The sequence below is a fragment of the Arvicanthis niloticus genome, chromosome 3 (genome assembly GCF_011762505.2).
Source record: "Arvicanthis niloticus isolate mArvNil1 chromosome 3, mArvNil1.pat.X, whole genome shotgun sequence".
Classification (NCBI taxonomy): Eukaryota; Metazoa; Chordata; class Mammalia; order Rodentia; family Muridae; genus Arvicanthis; species Arvicanthis niloticus.
In genome coordinates, this window is record NC_047660.1 from 55,044,387 (window position 1) to 55,072,074 (window position 27,688).

Sequence of the window (27,688 nt, forward strand, 5' to 3'; positions counted from 1 at the left end):
CACCAAGGAAATTAGTATATTACTCAGGCAAGTTCTTAGGATAAAAACAGACAGCCATATTCTTTGCTAGTATATCACAAGAATCATCTCTGGCCAGCTGCTAATATAGTTCTCCTTTGAAATCCTTTGAGCTGGACTTCTGTGACCCTTAGTCTGCACTACTTTCAGAACTGCTATCTTCTAAGCTCCTACCAGGATGGCCCATTAAGCTCTGCTTACCATTGTCAACCACTTTTCTAATCCAAAGTCTCAATGTTTTCTGTATTTCTCTATGAAACAGCGTGGCCACAATATCCCACTCCTGGTACCAACTTCTTTATTAGTTACTTTTCTATTGTTATGATAAAGCTTTATGACCAAGGCAATGGATATAAGAAAGAGTTTATTGGGGTTATGAGTCCAGGTTCTGGAGGGCTAGAATCCGTGATGGTGGAGCAGAGCAGGGACAGGATTAGATGCTGACAGCAGCAGCCCAGGGCTTACTGCTTGAACCTCAAGCACAAGACAGAAAACTGGGACCATTGTGAGTCTTTAAACTCAAAAATCTCACCTCTAGTGATATATATCATCCAACAACACCACATCTCCTAAGCTTCACCAAACAGCTCCACCACGTGGGGACCTGAGACCATGCCTAAGACCATGCCCGAGACCATGGGGATATCTCATTCAAACCTCCACAGCTTGTCTACTTCCAAATACATGATAAATTTTAAAAGCTTATAGAATAGTCAACTCCCTTATCTGTGCGGGATGCTTCAAGACACTTCGTGGCTGCCTGAAGCAACAGGACACTCTGTGCATACATTCTATGGCTTCTAGTCAGTGTATTGGAATTCCTATGCTTATTACTCTTGCCCTTGAGGCCTTTACTAAGGTAGACAAGTGGCAATGCTTGCACTGAAATACTGTCACAGTGGATCTAATATCTGCGGTGGCAATGTCACTGATGGGTAGAAAGCACGGACATGTGGACATACTGGACAAGAGATGGTTCATGTACTTACTGGGAAGAATGGAGTGGTATGAGATCACACTATGTGAGGTGGGGCACAATTTACAAGCCAGGAGCTGATTATTTCTGGGAATTTCTACTGAATATTTTTAGATAAATGATTGTTGGCAAAAAAGTGGAGCCACAGATAAAGGAAGACCACTGTGCCATACGGATGTGTGGCCTGGGCAGCATGGGGCCAACAGGGCCTACGATGAAAGGTCACGGAGAAAGGACTCTGTCTGTGGGAGTCCACAGCATCCTTGCACCTTCAGTCGTGGTACAGGGCGGCACTGTTTTACTCCTGGAGCCCTGCAGATGTGGGGCCATAGATGGTGTCTTCAGCTCTGCATGGCTCCCTGCACCTCGGGGCACTGCTCAGCTCCTTTTCGCTTCTTTTCCAGCCATGCCCTGTTGTCTGTTCTCAGCCTGGACTCTGCAAGAAAACCAGCTTGCCAGCAATTTGTATAGGCACAGGGCACTCAATTTTAAAGGAGCTCAGTGCATTTGTTGTATTTCCTACCAGCAAATAATTCACTTGGCAACGGGAAAGATGGTATTACAGTGGGTGGCTCAAATAACATACTCTTATACTGTCTTTACTTGTTCTACTTTTAAAAAAAGTTGTTTTTCATTTTTAAATGAATAGTAATCTACAACAGGAAAAGATGTTTTTTGAGCATAGGGTCTTACTCTGTAGCCCATGCAGGCCTTGAACGTGAGGAAATCTTGCTATCCTAGCCTTCCCTATTCTGGGATTATAGGTATGAGCTACCACAACCAGAGACAGAAAATTCTCTGATAGAACCATGGTTACAACCTGAGTATATTTTTCTCCAGTCTGTTTTGGTATGATTATTTCTTTATGGTTATAATAAAAGCATGCATATAATTGTGTTTTTCCTTTTTAATTTAGCTGTAGATAATTATGATATAATCATATACTTGCTGTATTATCAACATAATGGTAATTTTTACTGCATCAGATTTCATTATTTTGATCTATCACCGTTGAATGCTATTAACCTATTTTTGTTAGATTTCTTCTCCTATTTTAGCAAGTAGAACATTTCTAAATACGGTAGAACTTTCCATCCACTGTCTTTTTTAATCACCATGTTGCTCTGAGTTTTTTAGGAGTACAATACTAACAAATGTCAAGAATGTGATTAGTATATGTTGTTAGAGTCCCATCAGAAGTCTAGCTAGTGTAGAGCCATGTGAGCCAGAGACGTGCTAGTGTAGACTGTGTGAGCTGGAGGCATGTGCTAGTGTAGGCTGTGGGAGCCAGAGGCATGTGCTAGTGTAGACTGTGGGAGCCAGAGGCATGTGCTAGTGTAGGCTGTGGGAGCCAGAGGCATGTGCTAGTGTAGGCTGTGGGAGCCAGAGGCATGTGCTAGTGTAGGCTGTGGGAGCCGGAGGCATGTGCTAGCCCATTCACTCTTATTTTACCTAGAACTCAGTGTGGTGCTTTGGATAAAAGTGTTCCCCATAGGCTTTATTATTTGAACTCTTGGTCCTCAGTGCGTGGTGCTGTTTGTGGAAGTTGTGAAACTTTTTCGAGGTATAGCCTTACTGGAGGAGGTCCATCACTGGGGGAGGGTTTTAAGGGTTTGTAGCCTCACCCCACTTCCAGTTCTTCTTGGCTTCTTGTGTATGGTTGAAATATAATCTCTCAGTTTTCTACCCCTGCTGCCATGGCTTCCCCACCATTATGGACACATCATTCTTTGGAACCGTAAGCCAAAATGTACTCTTCCTTAAGTTGCCTTTGGTCATGATATTTTATCACAGCAACAGAAAAGTAATTAATATTATAAAATCATATTTGGCTTAATAAAGGCATATAAAACTTTAGAGAGGGAGCAGTCCTACTTACATATGTGTGGAAGTAGGCCAGAGCAGAGAGTGTACTGAGCAGCTGGGGAACTTCCTGTAGAGGGTGGCAGCCCTGTGTTTGCTGCAGCCCTTATGATGTATACATGCGTGGTTTGGAGGGGCAGGCCTTAGCGGTTATCAGATGACAAAGTGATGTAGTAACTGGTGTAAACGAGGTGATTGTGGCTTTGTTGACTGCTTGCGATTTCTTGGCTGCCCCACCCCTACCCCAGACCCCTTAACTCGTGCTCAGTAACAGAACTCAGAAAATTTTACTTTCAGTGAGTCTTGCTTTATCACTTGCAAATTTATTGTTACTTACTTTTATTAAAACAGGACACATCTGTGAAATTGTTAATTGGCAATAACTGCCTCAGTCTTTATTTATCTTGTATCTTTCCCACCTTAATCAACAGAGCCTTACATATCTTTATTACGGTGATCCTGAAACTGATGATTACATAAATTTCTATTAACTTACGAAGTAAATGCATAAATATCCTTAAAATAGTTATCCTTTTACTGTGTTGTTGGAAAAAGTGTATTTTTGCTACTCTGAAGCTTTCCATGTTTCTATAGTGTGAGAATAAACAGATGTTCTATGCAAATAATCTTTAAATTATTTTAAGAAAATTTAAAATGTCTGTTTATTATCATTCTCATGTGTGTATGTTTGCATGTGGACATAGAAGGACAACTTCCTAGGAACAGATGCTCTTCTTCCACCTATCGAAAGCTCTTGTTATTTCTGCACATGGTTTAGGGTGATTCTCAGGTTCTCATGGCACCACCATTTTGCCCCAAGAGTGCTAGGATTACATATGTGAGGCACTGCATCCAGCTTTTGTGGCTCTGGGCTTGGAATTCCAGCCATTGGTTTCCACAGCAAGCCTTTTACCTGCTGAGCCATCTTGCTGGCACTAAACTATTCCTCAGTGCTAAAACCTTGCTTTATAAGACGAAGTCTTGGGCTGTTTTGATCATCAGATTACAGAAGCAGCTTCTTCATTTAGCTAACAGCTGTGGTGACACACAGTGACCAACTTAATTTGGATACATGATTTCTCTGTGTTTTGTTCTCTGCAGGAATGGGCTGCTTCTGGGGAGCTGAGCGCAAGTTCTGGCTCTTGAAAGGAGTGTATTCAACCCAAGTGGGTTTTGCAGGAGGCTACACATGCAATCCTACCTACAAAGAGGTCTGCTCAGGTAAGGACAGGGGTTCAGTCACTGGAAGAACAAGTGGCCTCAACCCTACTGATTGTGACAAGATCTTAGAAATAGAAAGTACATATATTTAAGAATATGTAATTTAAAAAAGAATATGTACTTTCTCCATATTTTTTTAACCATTCCTGTAAATATGTCTCTTTGCTTCTCATGTTATATCTGTAGGATGATGAACTTCCCTTGGAATACATTTTATTTTTTGCAGTGGAAACAAATCACATAACACTTGGTTGATTGTGCATTTAGCTTAGCAAGCTGGGCTGGGCTCGGATTTGCAGATCTTCGTCTAGGCTCTCCTGGGTCACTCATGGGACCATAGTCACCTGGTGGGAAGTTCAAGGAGCAGCTGTTCCTAGATGACCTCTTGTGGCAGTCAGGGCTGGCTGCTGCTCAGCACTCACTGAGAAATGGGGATGTCTCAGACAGTAAGCTAATGCAAATGCTAGTGTGGATTAAGATCTGGAAACAGCAAGAGTTCTCCATTGTACTCATTTAATATTGTCCCACTGACTAAACTGGGGCACACAGGTTAGCCTAGACAGTGCCCTTGACCCCAGCACAGGGATACAGGGAGGTGTAAAGAAATCAAGACCATTGCTACAGTGGTCGCCACATGCCTCAGATATCTCATGGAGTAGACATACTCTGGGAAGATCATGAGAAGCCATGCTGTGATACAGGAATCTGTCAATTATCATGCTCTGCCTGTCTATAAATAAAAGTTTTCTAGAGCACATTTGTATTAGTATTAGTGAGATTCTCTAAAAGAACAGAACTGATAGGAAGAATATGCATCTTAAAAGGGAATTATTAGATTGTCTTATACAATGAGGATGGCCCAACAATAGATGTCTCACAGTGGAGAGGTGGAAAGTCTGGTATGAGGCTGATGCCTCCACAGTCCCAATCTGGTATTGAGGACCTCACGGATTCCTGGAGAACTGATCTTCAGTCTGTGCTGGAATCCTGAGCAAGTTGTTTCCTTCTCCTTTTATCTGGGCTGCCACCAGAAGGTACTGCCCAGGTAAGGCAAGCTTTACTGCTTCAAAAAATTTGACCAAGAAAGTCCCTCACAGGACCACACAGAAACTTGTGTTTTACTTGATTCCAGATGTAGTCAGGTTGACAACCAAGATTGGGCATCACAATAGCAATGTTCATTGCTTTGTTTTTCTGTAGTGTCAGTGAACATGTTCATATCTGAACAGCAAGAGTATGTGGTTCAGTAGGTACTGTGTGGACTGCAAAGCAGGAAGCACTTATTGTCTAGCCCTTTGCAGAGAAGAAAGTGATGAATGCTGCTGAGGGAGATCTCAGGAAGATGCCCATGCAGGTTCCAACCCAGTGCCAGTTCCTATGGGGTTTGGTTTCTGTCATTCAACAGCTCCTTTGTTTTCCTGCTGCCTAACATTGTATGGTAGCTCTTTAGCTAGCCTGGAACTTACCTGGTGTAGACCAGGCTGGCCTCCAACTCACCGAGAACTACTTGCCTCTGCCTCCTAAGTGTTTAAATAAAGGTGTGTGCCATTATGTCTGCCCCCATCCATCTATTCTTGGTACTATTGCAGCAGAGTCTGTTATGTTTTCACCAGAACTTGTTTCTTTTTCCACCTGGGAGCAGGTTAGTATCATTTCTCCCAGTGTCTCTGGAATGTTGATGAGACTTGTGATCATCACAAAGTAAGACACAGTGGTAATCAGCGATAGTCCTCCTTCCAAGGACCTCTGTGAGCACTCAAGTGCACATGCCCACATACAGACAGATATGTATATACACAAAGGTAACAAAAATAAATCTTTTTTAAGAAAAAAAAAGAGACAGAAGGATGTAGCTCAGTGGTGGAGCTACCTGGTGTGTGTTAGGCCCTGAATTCAACCCTAAAGACCAAGAAAGCACATCACCACCCTAAAAGGTCTTACTTAGGAAGGCTACGTAATATTTAAAAATACAGCTGGGACTGCTGGTACAGCCCTGTACCACCTATTAAGGATGCTAAGGCAGGAGAATTACAAATTCAGGGAATACCTATAGAGTGAATTCAAGGCCATCTTAGGCAACTTAGCAAGAGCTTGTCTAAAAATAAAGGAAAAAAAAAAAAGGTTGGGATATATCTCAGTGGCTTGCCTAGTGTGTGCAAGGTTTTTTGATTAAATCCCCAGCACTACATAGAAAAAAAATAAAATGATGTTCTAAATATATGAATACTTTTATCAAGATAAAAGCTTGAGGGTCATGCATGCCTGTAATTGTAGCACTTGGGAAGCTGAGGCAGACGGATCATGAATAGAAGGCCAGCTTGGGCTATGTAGGTTTAAGCAGCCTGGGCGTTGTAGTGAGACCCTGTTACAAACAATGAAAAATTTTAAAAAATGGAAGGAGAAAAAAGCAAGGGCTTTGAGGTCATTACTTATGGAAGATCACTGGGAATCATGGGCTCCTGAGGGAGTAGGGAGGGACCTTGCTGAAAAATAGCCATGCTGATTTGTTGGTAAAAGTATGAATTTTTCTTTTGCGTGTCACTGCATCAATGAAGGTGCTATAAGAACTGTAGCTCTTGTTTTTCCTACTCATAGGAAGAATTGAATACTCCAGCATTAGGAATGTGGGACATGGAATACATCCTTCAGTGGTCAGTCCATATATATTGTGGCTTCTGTTTCAAAATTAAAGATGCTTATGTACAGCTATCCTTAGAGATGCCAGTGGGCCCTGGAGATCTCCAAGGTTTACCCTCTCAGGCCTCAGGAATGGAAATAAATAGGTGCCTTCCCATAGTTCTAGACATGGATTTGTCAGGGGCATCCTTGCTTATACACTGAAGGCCTGGGGTCAGCTACAGGCACATACAGGCATGCTAGCACAAAGTCTTGGGTCTCTGTGGAAAAACACTGAAACAGATGGCTAGAAGCTATTGTAAACAAACAGCTTTGGTGGAAATTTGCCAGCCTGGGTCATCATAGACCTTGTAGATACGTAGCCTTGGTGGATAGTACCAACTTAGCTAAGGACAAGTGAATCATAGGCGAAGTCATAGTGACCTGTCCCTTGAACCTTCATCCAGCTGATACTCTGTTCTTGAAGATATCTGTACGCCCCCTGAACACTTATGTTCCTGTGTCATCCCCTTCCCCCACATCCTGCCTTTTTGTGTATATAACCCCTGTGTGAAAAAATAAAAATTGTGATTTGATCAGACTATAGACAGATCGCCATTCTTTGCATCTTTGCCTGTTCCCTCTCCCCTGCCCCTCCCCCCCTCTTTTTCAGGTGACCTCCCCAGACCCTTGTTTAATGCCCTGCTGGACAGGACATGGATTAACAGCTTAGGAGGAAAAGCTTGCTAAGAGAACCCACAAGGGCTAGAGAGATGGGCCACTGGGTGAAGTTGCTTGCTCACAAGCTAGATGACTTGAGTTTGAATCTTTAAAACACATGTAAAAGCACCCCTTACCTGGAAATGGAAGGCAGAGACAAGAGAATTCATGGAAGCTAGTGGTTGAGCTAACTGGGTCTAGGAAACAGTGAAGAAATTTTTGTCTCAAACAGGTGAAAAGGTGACAACCAGTACCTCAGACTGGTCCCCTGACCTCTATATGCACACCATGGTATGTCAGCAAATACCTACACACAGGCACACACATGTGCACATACATGCGTGCGTACACACACACACAAGCTCACATATATGCATGTACACATGCACAAATTAATAAAGAAATTCCCTAAATACCTGCTCTCCATACTGTTCCCTTCACTCTGCAAAGGGCAAAAGCCAGTTCGGATACTATAATCACTTGTTTATGTAGCCATGGGTCCCTTTCCGTTCCCCTCTGCCTCACTGACAATGATTGTTCTGTGAATTTCTACTGCATGCTAAGTACTATAATAAGTATTTAAGTCTTTGCTTTTTTCTCATGCAATCCCACATGGCATCCCAGTCTCTGTCCTTTACAGAGGCATTGTTGAGGCTCAGAGAATTCATGTGACTTACCTTCTATCTTAGTTGCTCTCCACTTAAGTTTATGTCATTGACCTTGGTGTAAGTCTTCCAGCTGTTGCTACAGCTTGGTTGTCCTCCATTCAGCCATTCACACGTCCTTCCTCTTTCAGATCTATTCATTGGCTGAACTTTAAAATACATGGCTGTGTTTCTAAATGACTCCTGTGTGAGAAGTAAAGAAGGATTTGCTTTGTCCTACAGATGTTTGTATTTGAAAGTGAAAAAGTTTCAGTTCCTGTATGATTCAGTTCATACAACAGCTCACATCAGGCTGCAGCACTGGGTGAAAATGGGATTCAAGGGTTTGGGTGGTGATGGGATATTGCAGAGTTGTCCTTTCCATCCTAACAGGAATGCCAACTTAGGGCACAACAAAAGGCATGGTTGTTATGGAAACTGATTTTGGACTAGAAAGAGATGATGTTGGGTTCTACCCAGACACAAAAGAAAAAGTGATTGGGGTGGGGGGTGGGGGTTGTCTGGAATGTGTTTTTTTTCTGATTGTAAAAGTTGACTGGGTAAAAGGTACCCTTGCTTAGGAGTGATGCAACCCTCAAATCCCTGAAGAGAATACACATCCACCTGGGGAGATAGTGGGAACCAACCAGTTGGAGTCACTTATCTAAACTCCCCTCTGAAGCCCCCAGTGCTTCCAGATGGCAGGCAGCTGAAATGCAAGGCAGAATTCTGATAAGGCACACAGGAGAGACAACAGCTGAGGAAGGAGGAAGGAGGTGACTCCACAGAGACACAGGGCAATGTCTCTTTTCTATTGCCATGACAAAACACCGTGACCAAGGCAACTTAGAAGGTATTTAATTGGGCTCATGGGTTCATAAGATTAGAGTCCATGGTGGTGGAACAAAGGCCTGGCAGCATGAACAGTCGAGAGCTCACATCTTGGTCACAAGTAGGAAGCAGAGAAGCACATTGGGAATGGCAGAAATCTTTAGAAACGTCAAAGACTGTCCCCAGTGACACACCGCCAACAAAGTCACACCTTCCTAATCTTTTTCCAAACAATTTCAGTAACTGGGAACAGGTATTCAACTATATGAGCCTATAGGAGGATGCTTCTCATTCAAACCATCACAGGTAGGGATGATTGTGGCATCCAAACAGGACTCTTAGGAGTGGGTTCAGTGCTGGGTTTGGTGCATACCAGGCTATCCTCATCCCTGCATGTGACCTGAGCCTTATGCTATACAGTTAGAGGGTCCTGATGTTTCTTTCAGTATTTTAACTAGTGCAGTCCCTTGGGAAAGGAAGAAAAAGATGCCTGTGTTGAGGTAATGAAGCAGCCATCACTTGGGTTGGGGGAGATCAACTTCACACTTACTGGACACAGACCAACAGCTGGCCAACCGTGACTGCATAAGTGGAAGCCCAGGACACAGCAAGAGGTTGCTGAGCCCGCAGTCCACCAGGGGACAGTTCTGTTGACACCTCTAGAATGCTCTAGGCAGACACAAAGCCTCTAATACCATGCCTTTCTCAAGTTTCCACTAGTTTCTTGTTCTGATCCATTTGCTGTAGAACCTTCATGTCTTTTGACATTCTGTGCAAATCAATTCCAGGAAGAAGATACAATGAGACCATGTCAGTTAGGCAGGCAGACAAATTCTCATTTCAAATCGAATCAGACACCACTTGATGCATATCTCAGTCCAGGGTGAGTTTCGTCTGCAGAGGTCACTCTCTGCTGGTTGGGTTAACCTGGGTGGGACTGTTGGATGATAATGGAGTTTAGGCCTTCAAAGCTGAGAGGCAGAAGGGAGGGCTCCACAGCTCCACCAAATACTGTGACTGTCATCTTGCATTTCCCTAGAGAGCCTTCATCTTTCACATACAGCCCACACTTCATTGTGATGGAATTTCCTTATTTACCTTCTCACTTATAGACCTCTTTTAAAAGTACTAATTCTACTGGGACATGTGCCCAAATTTTCTTTGCTCAGACTTGTTGAATGCCAAACCTGTAGCAGAGGCCGGCATGTCCTTCTTTCAGGAGAACTGGGAGAAGAAACACTCTGGTATTTGTGCAGTTTTGTTTTGCAGTAGTCCTACCATGGAGCTCAGGCTGGCTTGCCACCTGTAGTCCTCCTGTCTCAGCTTCCTGATTTCTTGGATTACAGGAATGCCCCTCCCCCAGCTTGGATATCCCAGGTATCTCAGGCCTGACTTTTGACCCCTCTTAGAGCCAAACTCCCAAGTCTTACACCATGCATATGACCTCTGCTCAGATGAGGGATGGCCTTGCTCATGGGCCACAGGCCTTGCAGAGCTGCCATTTCTCTCCACAAGACTTGCTTGCACTTCAGCGATTTGAAATCCCAGTGCCTACCATTTTTTTCCTACAATCATTTGCAAGGATTCTCTCTGCTAGAACCGAAACTGGAGTGACGTAGCTGTGAGGCATCTGGCCTTCAAGGAGGCATTTCATAAAAGTAGATAGATAGATAGATAGATAGATAGATAGATAGATAGATAGATAGATACATACATACATACATACATACATAGATACATAGATAGACAGACAGATATGAATATATTATTTACTATGACGGCTTACATGCAAAAACATGATACTGGGTACTGATAACACACAATGTGAAGATAACCCCAGTCTCTGTCTTCTAGAACTTTCCTATAGTCAATGAAACCTTGTTCTTTTTATGCTTGCTTTGAGGGGTTGGGGTGGCTCTGGTTTTCTCTCTATGCACACATGCCCCCATACAACACACACACACACACACACACACACACACACACATACACACACACACACACCATGCATTCTGCATACATTCTCTCAAAGGATTGTTATGCAAACCTGCTGATTAGCTGTCGCTCTGTTGTCTCTCTCCATTGATTCTAATTGAGCTATTCAGAGTCCTCAATGCCCTGGTAGAGAATTATTCTTACACTTTGTAATAACAACCATGCAGATGAAAATATGAAAAGGCATTCTGCAATGGGTAAGCACTTCGGGTTAATTTCGGCACATTAGCCAAATGTACAAACCCCGCATTGCTGGTGAAGGCGCCTGGGCTGTGCATTCACTGAGTGAGGTCTTCTTGTATTTTGCTTACAGATGTTCATAACAATGCCCTGTTTATCATTCTATTCAAAATCCTTTGAAGTCGACTCAGCCAAGTGGCACCAGAGCCAAAAACAAGAAAGGGGGCAGGCCACTTTCCCCCCTTGGGACTCATATTGCCACCAGAACAACCTGAGGAACAGCCAGACTGTCCCACAGGGGTGCCCAGTGGAGCTTGGTCTGAGAGCATGGCAGTCTTTCTGTGACCTCTCAGTGCTGTTTATCTCCAAGGCAACCCCCCAGCCTCAGTTTCTCCTCTTGAAAGTCATTAGTGAAGCTATGGCATAGTTGTGGTTAAATTCTTTTAAAGTGTATTTTTGTTTTATCAGTGTTTGTGAGCTGTGTTTATGAGAATATGTGTGGTGTATGACCTGGGTGGACATCAGGTGTCCTGTTCTACTGTTTTCTGCCTCATTTCCTTGAGTCAGGGGCTCTCACTGAATCTAGAGCTTATTGAATGTGCTAGACCAGCAAACCCCAGTCTCCACTTGTTTCTGCCCTGGGGTGCTGGGGTGACAGGTGTGATCAGCTGTGCTTGGCGGCGTTTGGGTTCATGCTGGGACCCTGAGCTCAGTTCCTCATCCTCACTGAGCTCCAGCTCCCTGGTTTCTTACTGAAAATAAAACTATTTTAGGGCTGGAAGACGGCTCAGTGGATAAAGGTGCTTGCCACCAAGCCTAACAACCTGACTCCCAAGAAGGCACGTGGAGGAGAAAGAAAACCAACTCATACAAGCTGCCCTCTGGCCTCCAGAGGAGATGCATGCCTGACATCAGTTAAGTAAATGCATGCAAAAATATTTTAAAAGGAAAATATTTCAATCACATCACCTCAAATGAGTCTTAGAAAATCTTGGACCTGGGCTGTCTAGCACTGTACTCCTTGGCTATAAGAACACTGGATGGGTATAGGTACAGGTCACAGTGCGTGGCTTGGCAGGCTGAGTCAGCTTCTGCCTATGCATATGGCCTGACACCTGCACCTCTCATTCCTCTCACCTCTTCTGGGCTCTTATGGTTCTTCTCCACTCCTTCCCTAAGTACCTGCTAGCATTTCCTGGAGCTTCAGAGCTCCAGCTGGGCATTAACCCAGCCTTTCTCCATGCGTGTAAAGCACTCAGTGTGTCTTTTCAGTTCAAGGTAATTTCTGCAGTGTTTGGGTGGAGATGCGAGGCTGCAGCTCTGCCATGAGTTAATGGCTCCACTCTTCAAAGGCGGGAGGGGCTTGAGCACAGCTCCTTAAGTAATGGAAGACTCCCTCTCAATCCCTCTCAGACTGCATTCACTCTCTCAGTGCATAGTCAGCCTCATTGTAACGTTGTCAATGCCAGTCAAGGAAAATTACCAAGTTATTGACACATCTCTCCAAATGCAAGAATCCTGGTGTTCACTCCTTGCAACAAGCAATTTGATGGCTTTTTGTGCCCCTTATTTGAGACATAAAATTGGGCCCTGAACTTGTCACAGACAGAATGAAAACACTTTTCTCTTTCAAACAAACAAGGAGGAAGACAGCCCAGAGGCTAGGGAGCATTGCCCCTCTCTTGTAACCCTCAGGACCTCTAACCCCGTGCACCAGCTCTTCAGGGAGTAGCCCCATTGCCCAGATGACTGGAGCATAGGTAGAGGAGAGAGATACAGTTTTGTTTGGTCTAAACCTAGTCACCCCTAACAATAAACTTGGCTTCTTGACAAGTGACATCCCTCTGAGCTGTCATCATCTTGGGCAGAGGTCATGGTCACATCACAGCATTTCAGGCCTGGAAGGGGCTTTAGCCAGCAACTAGTCCTGTGATTTTCCAAGTGGAAGACCACAGCATCAGGCTCTAGAAAGCTTCTGTGAGGTCTCCACCCACAGTGAAGTGTGTTTCCTGAGTGGATTTGCATACGCTACATACAAATGGTTACAGTTTGACTCTAGCTGTATGTTGGAGTCCTGTTGGATATTCTATTTAAAATGGCTCTTTAAAGTGACCAGAGCTCACAGGGACTCCTTGTTTTTTCTTTTTTGTTTGTTTTTTCTTTCTTTCTTTCTTTCTTTCTTTCTTTCTTTCTTTCTTTCTTTCTTTCTTCCTTCCTTCCTTCCTTCTTTCCTTTCTCTCTCTCTCTCTCTCTCTCTCTCTCTCTCTCTCTCTCTCTCTTTCTTCCTTTCTCTTTTTTTTTGAGAGAGAACTGAGGCTGAGAGATAGTGAGTGATTTGACAGCGACATTGTTGGAGAGGGGTTGATGCTCACTTGGCTTCCCAGATCACAGCCTTGCTGAGGCCTGAGAGGATTTTTAAACACTTATTCAGTCCTGTCAGGTGAGGCCAGCTGTTAGGGTTCTAGAGTGGAGGGGTCTTTCAAGTTTGACATGTTAGGAGCTTAAGGCATTGTTATTTTTTGTTAGTTGGTCCTTGCTCATCTTTCTGTTAGAATGGATTCCCCTCTCCCTACAATGTATGATAGGCATTCTCCCTTGTTTGTGTGGGATACATACCAAGGGCTCCATGGATGCTGGAAGCTGCAGGCAATACTGAAACCTGCGTGCATGTTTCATACAAACCACAGTTCTCATCTTAAAGAGAATAAGAGTTTATTCTGGAGCCATTGTGAGTGACCATGGCCTAGACACACATATTTATGTTACCCCAAATCCCGTGTTTTTATGTGGAAGCAGTTTCTAGTTTTCTAGTTTTACAGAACAAAGACAGTCATAAATCAAGGCGATTTTAAATACGTTGGTTAGCACATCAGAGAGGCAGGTACAAGAACATGGGGGAGCTATCTTACAGGCCCAAGATGTTATCTGATTATATTTTTAACTCTTGGATTGGTGGAAGCTTGTGCTTTGCTAAGTTAAAAGCTTCTACGAGGTTTTTATTTATCACGAGATGTTGGTTCAGAAATAGTCGGCTGTTACACAAGGCTAAAACTAGCCCAAGATTAAGTAATTAACCTTCAAACATACAAAAAGAATCCCAATCTCTCCTCAGTACTGACATTCCCATCAGTCTCTGCAGACACAGATGCTCCTTCCAGGAGTTTTTGTTTGTTTGTTTGGTTGGTTTTGTTTGTTTGTTTGTTTTCACAGCCAGACACAGCATAACTTCAGGCCTTCTTGTTCACATGAGCCATGCTTTCCAAATATACATGGTGAAATTCAATTTATAAATTATAAATTAGGAACAGCAAGAGAGAAACATCTCAAAACAGGACCATCGTGAAAATATAGTACAGAAAGTTATGTGAATGAGGGCACGCAAGTACTCTCTCTCCCTCCCTCCTCTCTTCCCCCCTCCCCCAGCATCTACTCACCCTCCTTGCTGGTCTCATCTCCTCCACTCATCTGATTACACTCCTCACCCCAAGTGTACTGTACTTACCTTCCTTCCTCTTCTTGAGCCTGGGAAACAGAAATTGCTGGTGACCCCCATGGATCCAGCTGTTCTGGACTTCCCATAGACAATGCTCCTGACCTGGGGGTTGGGGGGTTCATACTGGCTGCTACAACTGGAAGTAGAGCTGAGGGCCTGCCTGAAAAGAACTTGAGAAGTGTGCCCTCTTTGTACCATCTCTTCAACCTCACCCTGTCCCAGTTGGCTCCTGCCAGCTCAGCCTGAACACCTGACCTGGACCAGTCTGCCTCACAGCTGCTTCAGCTTTGGTGCCCAGACGAAGCCACCACACTAAGTGAAGCCCACCTCCCCTGCACGCTGCAGAGCCCAAGCATGTTCTTGTCATTCCCCATGTTCTTCCATGGACTCTGACAAAATCATGTCAGAGATATGGCCCTGCCATGCCTAAGGTCCCCAAAGCGGAAACAAAATTGACCCACTCTCCCCTCACAGTTTACTAAAATATTTAGAGTTTTGCTAGAATGCTTGAATCCAGCATGAATATCAGAGAGGAGGAGAATTTTTCTATCATTTCAAAGAACTGAAGGAAGGCACACACCATGCGGGAGATACCAGGCTGCTGCTGTCCTTGGGTGACGCATAAGGTTGGTGACATCTTCCTCACAGGACCCGTTGCACAGAGACACCAATTATGCATCCCTCCTGTGACCTTGAGATTTTGACCTTTTTGACTGGTTTGGTTAGTTGACCCACCTCTTTCTTTGAACAACTTAAATCCTTGGTAGGGCACAGGTCAGAGGTCAGCAGGCCAGCAGACTTAGTTAAGCATGCCTGCTACTTTTACATCTCTGAAAGTACCATCCAGATGAGCTGTTTAAGTGGAAAACAAATGGAAAGTCACTGATGGAGACTTTATAACCCATCCACACTGGACGGGGGGCTGCTCATTCATTGTTTCAGGATTATTTTCTCAAAGATTTAAAAGGGAGATTAAAAGGAAGCTGCTAGGTTAAGCGCTTCTTAAAATGTAATTGCAAAAGCCACTGATGGAGAGGCCTGCCCTGAAATTTTCACATGACATATAATGGAGCCATAATGTAATACGAGAAGATAACCTCACTGTGGCAGGGGCCAGCTTCTCTGGCAATTTTACATGATGAACTGGGTCTTAATTACTTCCAAATGACTAACAATTTGTACAGTCTTAGATTAAGGCTTCTTTGTTGTTATTCTCAGTCAGTTATATTAAAAACAAATATCTGGGTCAATGACTGTCCTACCTACTGAGCAAAAATCACCTAAGGGATTCTGGCAAACACCCTGTGGTCACCCCTGTGCCAGGGAAACACCCAGGCAGCTGAGTGGCCCCCAAGAGGGATCATTGCCATTTAATAGTGTCTACCTCCTAACAGACCAGAATCAGCTACAATCCTAAGTACCCCTAGCAGCAGGTAAGTCTCACCTAATGCATTCCAGCCTCTAACCTACTAATGAAAGCAGTCAATTTCTTTTACGAGTAAACTAGAATTTTGAAAACTGCCTGTTGAACATAACCAGGGCTCTGGAGCCACTTAGATGACCCTGGTCTACAGAAATGAAAACATTATTTTTCTTTGGTTAGTTGACTGATCGCTCCTGTTTCTTAAATATTGTGCGTCCATGTGTATACTCATGCATGGTTATGAATGTACATGGAGGCCAGAGGACAACCTTGGGTGTCATTAGGTGCCATCCACCTTACTTGAGGCAGTCTCTCTCATCAATGCGGTCATCAAGCCCAGTGGATCTCCCTTCCTGTGCCTTTGAATGCTGGGATTGCGAGTGTGAGCCACCATGCTCGGCTTTTTCACATGGGTTCTGTGGATTGAACTCATGTCCTCATGCGTTTGTGCCCAGCACATTGCCAACTGAGTGCTCTCTCATTTCCTATCCCCTGGGTGAGTTTTAAAAGTTAGACAAGCCGGGCGCCGGGTGGTGGTGGTGGCACACGCCTTTAATCCCAGCATTTGGGAGGCAGAGGCAGGCGGATTTCTGAGTTCGAGGCCAGCCTGGTCTACAGAGTGAGTTCCAGGACAGCCAAGGCTATACAGAGAAACCCTGTCTCAAAAAAACAAACAAACAAACAAACAAAAAGTTAGACGAAACCTCAGAATCTTTCCTACAGATAATAATTTTACTCATTAGCCTACTATGAAACTATGTCCAAGATGCACCTGCTAGAAGACGGGTCTTTCTTCTACCTTCCTTATTATTCTGGTTACAGTTGCTTTCTGAGAGTCCTGTCCATTATCACAGGGCCAGAGACCACCATGCTCTGGGCTGAAACACTGGGGAACCAGTAGGCCTTCTGCACAGCAGCACTTGCCAGAACCTCTGTACTCAGTGCTTTAAAATGGGAAGCTAGGCAGAGAGCAAACATTGGAGTACACCGAAAGGGTTGCACACAAAGCAGCCATGTTTGCATGATTTCCAAGTCTTTCACACAAGTGGCCCCATATGTGAGCATATTTACTTTGAAGCTGTGCTCACTGCTCATCCTGGAGATAGAGACTTGTCAGCCACTGTGATACAGTGATGTTCTCTGTGGACCTGGGAGGATGAACAAAAGCTGAGAATCTTTTGTGTACAAGGAAGGACAACAACAACAACAACTCCTTTTATCTTATTTAAGGTTTGTTTGGCTCGATTTGATAGTTTGAAATGTTTCAGGGACAGGTACCTGGCCCCACTGAGGCAGGTTTTAAAATGGACAAAGCCACATACTAGAAGCTTAAGCTGGTGGAATAGAGTGCAGAAAGATCCAGAAGAATTGGGGATTTATCTTTAAAAAGAAAATTTTAAGCTAATAAACAGTTAAAGGTTCATAGCAAAATTGAACAGGAAATATAGAGGCTTCCAGTGTGCTCTCTGCCTTCACACACCTACAAGCACCCCATTTTCCACATCCTGCTCCAGAAGGCTGCGTGTGTTGCCATGGATACGTCTGCTCAGATAGGATACATTAAGCTCCATCTCTGCGCCACACATTTTGTAGGTTAGATAAATGTGTAACAGCTTATCCCACTATGGCGGCATTGCACTGGATGGATTCAGAGCCCTGAAAACCTGGGCTCTGTCTGCTCAGTCCCATCCCCTCCTCCTTCCTTGACAGCCACCAAACTGCACTTGCTCCTATCTCCATGGGCTTGCCCTTTTCCAGACTATCCTAAAGATGGAAGCATGCAGCATGCAGTATGCAGCCTTTTTAGACTGGCTTCTTTTAGTTAGGAATGGGCACTGGATGCTCCTCGGTGCTGCTGGGATTTTCATCAGCTTGACACAAACTAAACTTACTGGGAAAAAGGAACCTCAGTTCTATTAGTCAGTAGACAAGTCTGTGGGGGCATTTCTTGGTTAACGATGGGGGAGCACCCAGCTCACTGTGGGTGGTGCCATCCCTGGGCAGATGGGCCTGGGCTGTATAAGAAAGTGATCTGAGCCAGCTCCTCCCTCATCTCTGTTTTAGTTCCTGCCTCCAGGTTCCTTCCCAACTTCCTTCAGTGACAGTTACCTAGAAGTAAGATAAAATGAATGCTTTCTTCTCCAAGTTGGTTTTGGTCAGTGATTTTGGCCATAGCAACAGAGAAACAAACTATGACATCCTCCATGAATTTTCATTGCTCAGTCAACAGCTCTTTTTTCAGTGGTGAATACTATTTTATTTTCTGGATATACCGTGGTTTATTTACCCATCACGTGATCACCACTGGCCATGCCTCTTATATATGAAGATGCCATCTGAATTTCTGTTGCCTTATAATGTAGCAACATACTTTTATTACCTAATTTAGTTTTTAAAGCTTCTGATAGATAAGCCCCCGAGGGCCTGACATGAGCCAAAAAAAAAAAAAAAAAAAAAAAAAATCTGCCATGGGAACTCTATTTCTTCCATGGGGGCAAGCCTGTGGGACTCCTTCATCCCGGACATCTAGAATTAACCTCTCTGTTGTGTAGTTTCATCCTATGTTTATAGAAGCTTTATGAACAGTTTCCAAAGCCTGGATTCAATTTGGGAGAAAGGTAGCTGGGCCTCCTCCCTCTGACTAGTTTCTCAAGGCTTTGATGAGATATAGACCCCCCACCCCCTTAGGAAAGTGACTCACTTTGGTCTAGAAATAATCTCTCAAACCTAAGACATTATCTTGTTCCTCCAGCAGCACATGTCAGTGTCTCTGCAGTGCAGCAGAGCCATGAGATGCCACCAGCCTATCCAAGTGGCCTTTGCACATGAACTTGAGAAGGAAGAGGATCATGACTGCATTTGGTGTTTCCCATGAGTCAGGCTTTACTGCCAGTCAACCCCACTCCAGCAGCTTCTTCAGTTCTTATAACAGCTCAGTAGGGGAAGGATAAACACTAGCGAGTGTGGTCACCTTGAATGTGAATTCAGGACATTGTCCATCCAGACCACATGATCAACAAGTCATAGGCTAGAGTTGGTATCTGCCCATCTACCGCAAGGTCTTTACTTAGTATCTTTCTGTGTCTCTCTTAAAGAGACTGAGAAAGTACAAGTGGGTACTGCGAAAAGAACTTTGTGGTTGGTTAAATGTTCCTCCCTCCCCCCACAAAAAAACAAAACAGCCTAACACATTCACTACTTGACTAGGCTGGTTGGGAAGTAGGAGTAGTTACCAGTAAAGGGTCCTCTCATTGGTTGTCATTTCCCTGGGGTTGTGCCATGTCCTTTCATCTCTCCCATGACACCTAGCACAGAGCCTCACATGTCATAGGTGTGTATTGGGCATTTGTTAGTGCTGTGTATTGGGCATTTGTTAGTACCCACATACATTCAACAGGGCAGTGCTGAAGGGCCCAGTTGGGAAGCCAGGGTGGTGACTTGTACACATACTTTTAAAACCCAGGCCTTCAGTGATACTTCCTAAACATGGAAACAAACAAACAAACAAACAAATAAACACAAACAGAAAATAGCTTGAGAAGAGTCCAGGAGTTCTGAGTCCTGAGCAAGGGCTTCCTGGTAACTTAAGAGAAATATACAAGAGGCCAGGCTTTGCCTGGGATGGCTCCTAGTGGTTGGTCTCAATGGCCTGCAGTGGGATGTCTTCTACCTTGAGAGGACAGCAGTTGTACACATCTGTCTGCTGCCATGGACCCTATGAGTCTAGTGCAACCTTTGTGGGACATAGGGTTTCATGCTAGGAAAGATGAAGGGATTCAAGATTGCAGCACTCAACACCCTGCCAGCTTTTGCTCTGCCTGCCTCACCCCTGCTATGAGCCCTTACTGGTCACTGCTCAGTTGCTTGTGGCCTTGGTTGGACACATGCCTTTTGATAAATAGAAGCTCCTGGTGTGGGGGCCCTGCCTGCTTTGAGTCTGTACCACATGTCAAAGGTGAACATACAGCTGAGTTATGAGGTTCATCTTCCGATTTGGACTGAAAATAAATGACAATGATAAATGGTTGTGCCATAAATGTAGGCTCCTTCCAAAGACATGGCAGGGCTGAGAGCTGTGTGCAGGTGGGCTTGGGATACAGAAGGTTCACTCTGTGATTTGGACCAGTTACAACAGAATAAAAGCTCCTTCAGATGAAGAATCGCACTTGTCAAATCAAAGTATGTCCCCACTGTGCTTGAGCTGTGAATTCGGTGGGTCTGAAATGGCATGTCTCTAAATTACTACCCCCTCATTATCTTTAATGTACATTTAGGACATGTACAGGTGCTTTTAAAGATTAGTCATATATTCACCAGGTATTGTGGTGACATGGAGGATCAGTCTCTGCCTTCAAAACTGTGTCCACACTTTCACAAGTTTTCAGAGCATTTGTAGGTTTGCAGGAAAGTGAAGCATGAGGTAGCTGAGTAGATTTCCCATGATACCCAACCCCTCCCAACACTTGCACATTTATTTCCTGCTAACATCTGGCATTGTTGTGGAAACTTGTTTTCACTGATGGAATAACACCAGTATGTTACTACTAGTTAATGTCCCTGGTTTACATCAGGGACACTCTTGTGTGTATGTGTGTGGTGAGTGTCTGCAATCTATGAGCTTTGATCAGCATATAAGAATATTATTGACCATTATAATGGCATGAAGCATAGTATCCCTGCTCTAGAATGTCCTGTATCTCTGTCTATTCATGTCCAGCCCCAGAAACCTTTTGTGACCACTGACTGACTTCTTGTTATTTTGGCCATGTTGTTAGACACATAGTAGTGTCTTCTTGTTTTGGTTTTCAACTCCCTACTGGCATGATCTGTGGAGTGTCTTTTCCTGTGCTTCTTTGATCTATAGATCTTCATACTGGAAGACCAGAGTCGCTCTAGAGACGTAGTTTTCAGGCCTTCAAAGCAGGCTCTTTATTCCAGACTGCTAACATGTTATCACGTGTGTCTTGCTCACTTCTACTGGTCTGACACTGGGTTGTACACTTGGTTTTCTCCCCGCTCCATTTATTTGCTAATACTCTGCTGCTTTCTTAGTGGAGCATAGACTTTCTCCCTGACATCACACTCTTTCTATCCCCTGGCTTTTCCACATGTTCTCATTATGTACAGACAGAGGTGAGAGACTTCTATCCACTGCAGTCAATCGTACATGCATCATACATGAATACCACTCAGAGAACCATGGAAATACAGTGCCCAGTTTTTTTTAAGAACACATTCAGTGATAGAATAATAAGGTCATTAAGGGCAATCAGCATTTTATTCCATCCTTGATTATATTCCTGATTATAGTTTGTTGTCTTTCTTAATATGAACATAGAAGAAATATGAAGCATGTCTCTTCCACCTTTGATGAGGACCAGCCTAGTCCTGGGCTGCAGTGGGAAACCTTGTCCACAGCCTGATTGCGTATTGTTTACCCCACCCCCTCCCGGGTGGGGTAATCATAGTTCCTGCCACTTCCTGGAAGGACACAGCATTTAATCATGTAATTATGCTTCTGGATGGCTGTCCTAAACAATGTGAAGCACACCCTGCCAGCAGCTCACGGACAGAAAAATTTTGGAGAGAGACAACTAGGCAGTGTAAACATGTGTGGGTTTTGCTTTTTCCTCTTGCTTGTCCTTCTATCAGGGCACTGGCCTGTGAGCAGAGTGTGACTCAGGCCGCATGCTGCACTTTTCCAGGGATGAAGCTAGTCCAGTGATTCCTGAGAATTACAGAAGGGTCCAGTGTTCAACCTGACCTGTGCTCATGACCACAGTTCTGCATAGCAACAGAGACTTGTAGAAATGGAAACTGGGCTCCAAGGATCAGGGTTGCATCCTGAAAGTCCCTAATACCACCTAGTGGACCTAGACTGAGTCATGTGGAGCCTCCTATTGCTCCTGCCTTATCTTGCAAACAAGGAAGAAGAGTATTATAGTGTGGCCTATCCAGTGCAGTGTTCCTACTAAGAACAAAGGGCCAGGCATTCCTCATCTCTTCATTAAGAAGCACCGATGTGGACATGTTCAGTGCATCAAGTATTGATTGGTCTTCCCTCCTCCAGGAACCACCTCTACATCCTACCACTAACCATGAGCTGAAGGCATCCCTCGTATACCCCATTCCTCTGGCAGGCTTTCTTTATGACATTTACTACACTGCAGTGGCTTTTTCCTGCTGAAGTAGGAGTCTCTTCAAAGCCTTGGTGCTATGTAATAAACACTGGATGCATTAAACAAGCAAATGAATAGTTTTGAGGGCGAACAGGCAGCGTTGTGTTAAAAAACTCCATGGCCTCGTGGAGAAGACAGCATGCCTGTGAACTGTAACGAGCAATTCATTTATTCATTTTCCAACAAAATGGGGCACTTCATTCACATTTCATGAAGTCACTTTTATTGACTCTTAGGATATTTGAGTGCCATGTGTATTGCTGAAAAACAACATCTAAAATGAGTAGAGGAGATGTGGAGAGAATTTACTCCTGGGTCTGGCCGTTATCCACTTGTAAGTCTTGGCTTTCCGTGATGTGCCACCTGCTCCTCCATAAAGTATGCTACACTCAATACACATACTCATAACACTGTTGGTTGCCTTCCTTACTCTAGTTCTTTCTATGTGTGTTGAGGTTGCATGCATGTTCATGTGTATAGGTATGTGTATCTGAGTGTGTATAGGCCAGAAGACAACTTCAGGTGTTAGCTTCAAGCACACTACCCACCTCCATTGAGACAGTCTCTTATTGGCCTGGAGCTCATCAGTTAGGTTAGACTAACTGGCCAGTAAGCCCCAGGGATCTTCATGTCTCTGCCTTCCTACAGCTGGGATTTCAAGCATGAGCCAACATGGCTGGCATTTGTACATGGATTTCAGGGGTTGTCAAATTTAGGTTCTCCAGCTTGCAAGGCAAGCATTTTACCAATCAAATCAATACCCTAGCCTGCCTCCTGTCTGTCTGTCTGTCTGTCTATCTATCTATCTATCTATCTATCTATCACCTAGCTATCTCCTCCCTCTCTTGTCCTTTAGAGAAGGGCCTGATATGTAGCAAGTTCTCAGTAACTATCATTGCTAGGTTAAACAGGTGCTCTACCAAGTTCTACATGAGAAAGAAAGACAGTGATGCAGGTCTCAGAAGTGAGAAAGTCGCAGGCACTTCTTTGCCACCATGGAATCCTAATACAGTATGGGGACCCAGTACTCCTTGTAAGAGAGACTATATGGCAGTTTCCTTTTCTCCTCTTCCTCCTTCTCCTCCTTTTCCTCCCCTTTATTGTCTTTTATTGTGACAGGGTCTCAGTCTGTAGTTCTGGCTGGCCTCAGATGGTCAATCCTCCTGCCTTCACCTTCCAAGTGCTGATATTACAGGTATCTTAGTTATACAATTGCTGCACAAAACATCATGACCAAGAAGCAAGTTGGGGAGGAAAGGGTTTATTTAGCTTACACTTCCACATTGCTGTTCATCACCAAAGGAAGCCAGGACTGGAACTCACACAGGGTAGGAACCTGGAGGCTGGAGTTGATGCAGAGGCCATGGAGGGATGCTGCTTATTGTCTTGCTTCCCCTGGCTTGTTCAGCTTGCTTTCTTATAGAACCCAGTACCACTAGCCCCGGGATGGCACCACCCACAATGGGCTGGGCCCTGCCCTCTTGATCACTAATTGAGAAAATGCCTTACAGCTGGATCTCATGGAGGCATTTCCTCAAGGCCTTTCTCTGTGATAACTCCAGCTTGTGTCAAGTTGACACACAAAAGCAGCCAGTACACCAGGTGTGCAGTGCTGTGCCCAGCCCATGCTGTGTTTCTAAACAAACTACACCAAGGCATCACATCCATCTCCATATGCCTCACAGAGCTCACCAACCGAAGAGAGCTGTTTCATGTTACCTTCCTAGAATCCAAGTATAATCCAGCTTCTAGCCGCTGGGACACAGTTTTACAGCGGTAACCTTCTCCACCTCCTGGGACCCTTACTTTTAGTTTTCTGGAAGACATGCAGATTGGAACACAATGACTCTGAGCAGATAAGACATCCCCTGAAACCCACCTGCAGGTTGTCTCTCTGTTCTCAGCTGTCGTTTGTCTCCAGGTCTGAATGCTTTTCCAGTGTCTGTATTGGCAGCTGAAAATGGAGTGCTAGCCAATGCCGGTACATTGTTACCACAGAATGCAACTGGCCACCACACGTTGTGTTCAGATAATGGGCAAGAGGAGAATTCATCCAAACAATTGTGCTCAAAGAGACCACACTGCAGAGTGAGCCATTTAAATGGTTCCATTGTACTATAGTCCTTTGTGGACCCTTCACTGGGAAGATAAAGGTTTAAAGGAATTTCATTTCTTAAAGAAACAGAATTTAGAATCAGAAATATGTTATGCTATAGACCTACCTCTTTAAAACCAAACCAAACCCAACTGTATTACCATTGACTCCTGGATTACTTTTATTGATTCTGTGAGGTTTTTGGTCACAGGACATCACATATGTATGGAGACCAGGGATGGGTACTTAAGGGAGCCAGCAGGGTGGTGATGGGCATGGGACCTAGGGACAGCAAACATGGGCATCAGCTTGCTGCCACTTTAGAGAAAAGTATCTTCTCAGCTTCCTGGTGGCCTTGTTAGAAAGCATCAAAGAATATTAAGTGGATTCATAGCATTGTGTCAGTGAAGGGAAGTGATGCTAGTCTTCTGGAACTGTACATTTCTCTGTGAACCCAAATTGTACATTCCATAATATGATGTTGTTAGAAATACTTGCTTTGTTATATACCCATCTTTTAAAGTTTTAGTTATATGCTACATTCTATTACAAGGGATAAAATAAAGTCCTAGACTTAATGGGTTATTTTTAAAGAGGGATATGACCTTGAGACTCGAGCTATGTTGTGGGGGAAATTAGAAGAGTCAGAGAGAGAAATAAATGGAAGGTGGATATGATTATGTTTCATTGTATGCATTATAAGATTCTCAAGAATAAACAAAAATTAATATAAAAATTAGCCTGCTGTGGTGGCGTATGCCTTTAATCCTAGCACTCAAGAGGTAGAGGCAGGTGATCTCTATGAATGTGAGATCAGCCTGGTCTACATAGTGAGTTTCAGGCCAGCCACGAACCTGTCTCAAAAAAACAAATGAAGTTCTGTCTATCAAAATTTTGCTTGTTTCTTGCTTCTAGATAATGTACATAGATGTGGAATTTGTCTGTAAAAGACAACATGATATCGTGTGGTGGGGTGTCAGGGCGTCACATTTCTATTTATTAGAAACTGTCTCCTTTATAGAGAAATACAGAAAACAATCCATATTGGATGCATTGCCTTATGAATGTGATTAAATTTTAACCCAAGTTAATTATAGAGAGAAAGAAAAAGGAAATGTGCAGATTAGTGGTTGGCAGCTTGGTCTTTATCACCTATGATACTGTCACAGTGATGGAGGGGACAGTCACCAACAGCAAGTCAGGAGTCATGAAGCCATATCGGAACAGCTATGCTTCTAATATCTGGGCAGGATGCCAGATAGGAGTCTACACAGGATTCTCTGATTTCTTGAGCATCAACGTGAGGGCTTGGCACAGCATATAACATTAGTTCATTCATGTGTGAAAAATCGAGGGCCTGCCTCATTCCATGGTCTTTGGGATTTTCCTCAACAGGAGAGAATTGGCCAGCAGGCTGAGGGACACAGTGTGGGAATCTGCAGCCGGGACTAGGTATCCAAGCTGAAAGGCAAGCTGGGTACCTGCCCACAGCCTGGCTGTGCCTCACACAAACACAGAGTTGGCATAAATCTCATCTGTCCTTGCAACAAAAGCCTTGGTTTATTTCAAATCCTCCCTTTCCTGGCACATGCTTTGCTTTGGCAGTAAATGACTTAAAGTTTGTCCGCAAGTTCCCTTTTTTCTCTACTCCACAGAAGAATAAAAGTTTTCATCCTTTTGAAGAATGCTCAAAACTTAGTGATAAAACTAACAACTTTTTGAAAGTAGGCAAAAGCTCTGAATCAGGTCATCAGAGAAAACCCACAGATGCCATATAAGATTCTTTTCTGAGATGTTCTACATCGTTAGTCATCAGAAAAATGCAAATAAAACCCACATTGATCTGCTCCCAGCATTCTGTTAGAATAGCTAAATTAAAGAAAATCACTGTCCGAGGAGATAGCTCAGTGGCTAAAGCATTTGCCATACAAGTGTGAGAACCCCATTTGGATTCCTTAGCACCCAAGTAAAGCCTAACACAGTAGCTTGAGTCTATAATCAGAACACCTCTAAGATGAGATGAGAGGCAGAAACAGGAGAATCCCTGAGAGCTCAAGGGCAGCTAACTTGGCATACATAGCAGAAGACAATAAAGAGAACCAAAGATAGAAAGAGAGGGCCAACAGTGAAGGTTGTCCTCTGAAACCTATGTTCACACCATGGCTCGTACATACACGTCACCATACTAAATAGCTGTCAGCACTGAGCACTAAGGAGCATGTTGAACAGCTGGAACTCCTGCTCTGCCAGTGGCAATGCAGAATGGCATGGCTACATGGGGAAAAAAAAGCATTTGGAAATATCACACAGAGTTTAACGTAAATGAATCATATGGCCTAGGAAGCCTACTCCTGTACCAAAGAGAAATAAAAACTTAGTTTTAGACTAAAAACCCTATACAGGAATGTTGATGGTATGTATTTCTATAATAACCCCACACTAGAAATGGCCTAAGTGGTTATCAACAGGTGAATGAATAGCAAATTATGTTATATCCATTCAGTGGAAAACTACTCAGCAAAATGGGGGACAAACCACTGCTATGACAAAATGGGGGGGGCTCAAGATAGTTATGCTCAAATATATTTTTCTGTAGGAAAGTAAAACAAATAAAAAGCATATGTTGCATTATTTAATTCCTGAAAGTTAAAGTCGTCTCTAGTTACAGTGATGGCCTGTATTATGGCAGACAGGGGAAAGGTCAGAGATTAGCACTGAAAGATGGGGGGGGGGGGGGGGTGAGAAAATCTCTGGGGGTTCCAGGCCTCTGTGTTTATTATTACTAAGGCTAAGTGAAGACTTCAAGGACAAGTGAATGGGTCAGAAAGGCACCGTTCTCTTTAAACACGCACATGTTATCGTATAGATGGCAAGTAGCTCCTACTTCATAGGATTTTAATTTTCTGTCCACTATTCTCGTAGTAATAATTGTTGAGTTGGAAACATCATTGTGTAGCAACCTCTAATGAAGTGGTGCCCTCAGGAGATGATCACTCTGCAGAGAGCACTTGACCGACACTGCTGTGTTACACCTGAGTCCTCAAGTTCTTCCTCTTGGTTTCTTGTTTGGATGCTGAAAAAGAAAGGAAGGAAGGAAGGAAGGAAGGAAGGAAGGGAGGGAGGAAGGAAAGAAGAAAGAGAAAGAAAGAAAAGAAAAAAGAAAGAGAAAAAAATCCTGACAGAGGCAACTCAAGAAGGAGCTGATCATTTAGTCCAGAAATGAAGGGAGACAATGAATCAATCTCTCTTCTCTCTCCTGTCTCTGTGTGTGTGTGTGTCTGTCTGTCTGTCTATCTGTCTCTCCATCTGTCTGTCTCTCTCTCATGTGTATGTTTGTACAAATGTGTGTGGTGTGTACTTATGTGACAACTATCCTGCTCTACCTCTGTCAACCTTATTTCCTCAAGACAGGCTCTTTCACTGAACGTGGGATC

At 43.8% G+C, this 27,688-nt stretch overlaps 1 protein-coding gene across 2 annotated transcripts in view; it reads left to right on the top strand.

Moving 5' to 3' along the window:
- Nucleotides 1-27,688, top strand: part of Msra (methionine sulfoxide reductase A) — a 311,518-nt gene that overhangs the window by 152,246 nt on the left and 131,584 nt on the right. For both annotated transcript variants that reach the window (XM_034498957.2, XM_076930854.1), the window contains exon 3: nt 3,959-4,078. In XM_034498957.2, coding sequence (XP_034354848.1) covers nt 3,959-4,078 — 120 coding nt within the window. The remainder of the gene's footprint in view (nt 1-3,958; nt 4,079-27,688) is intronic.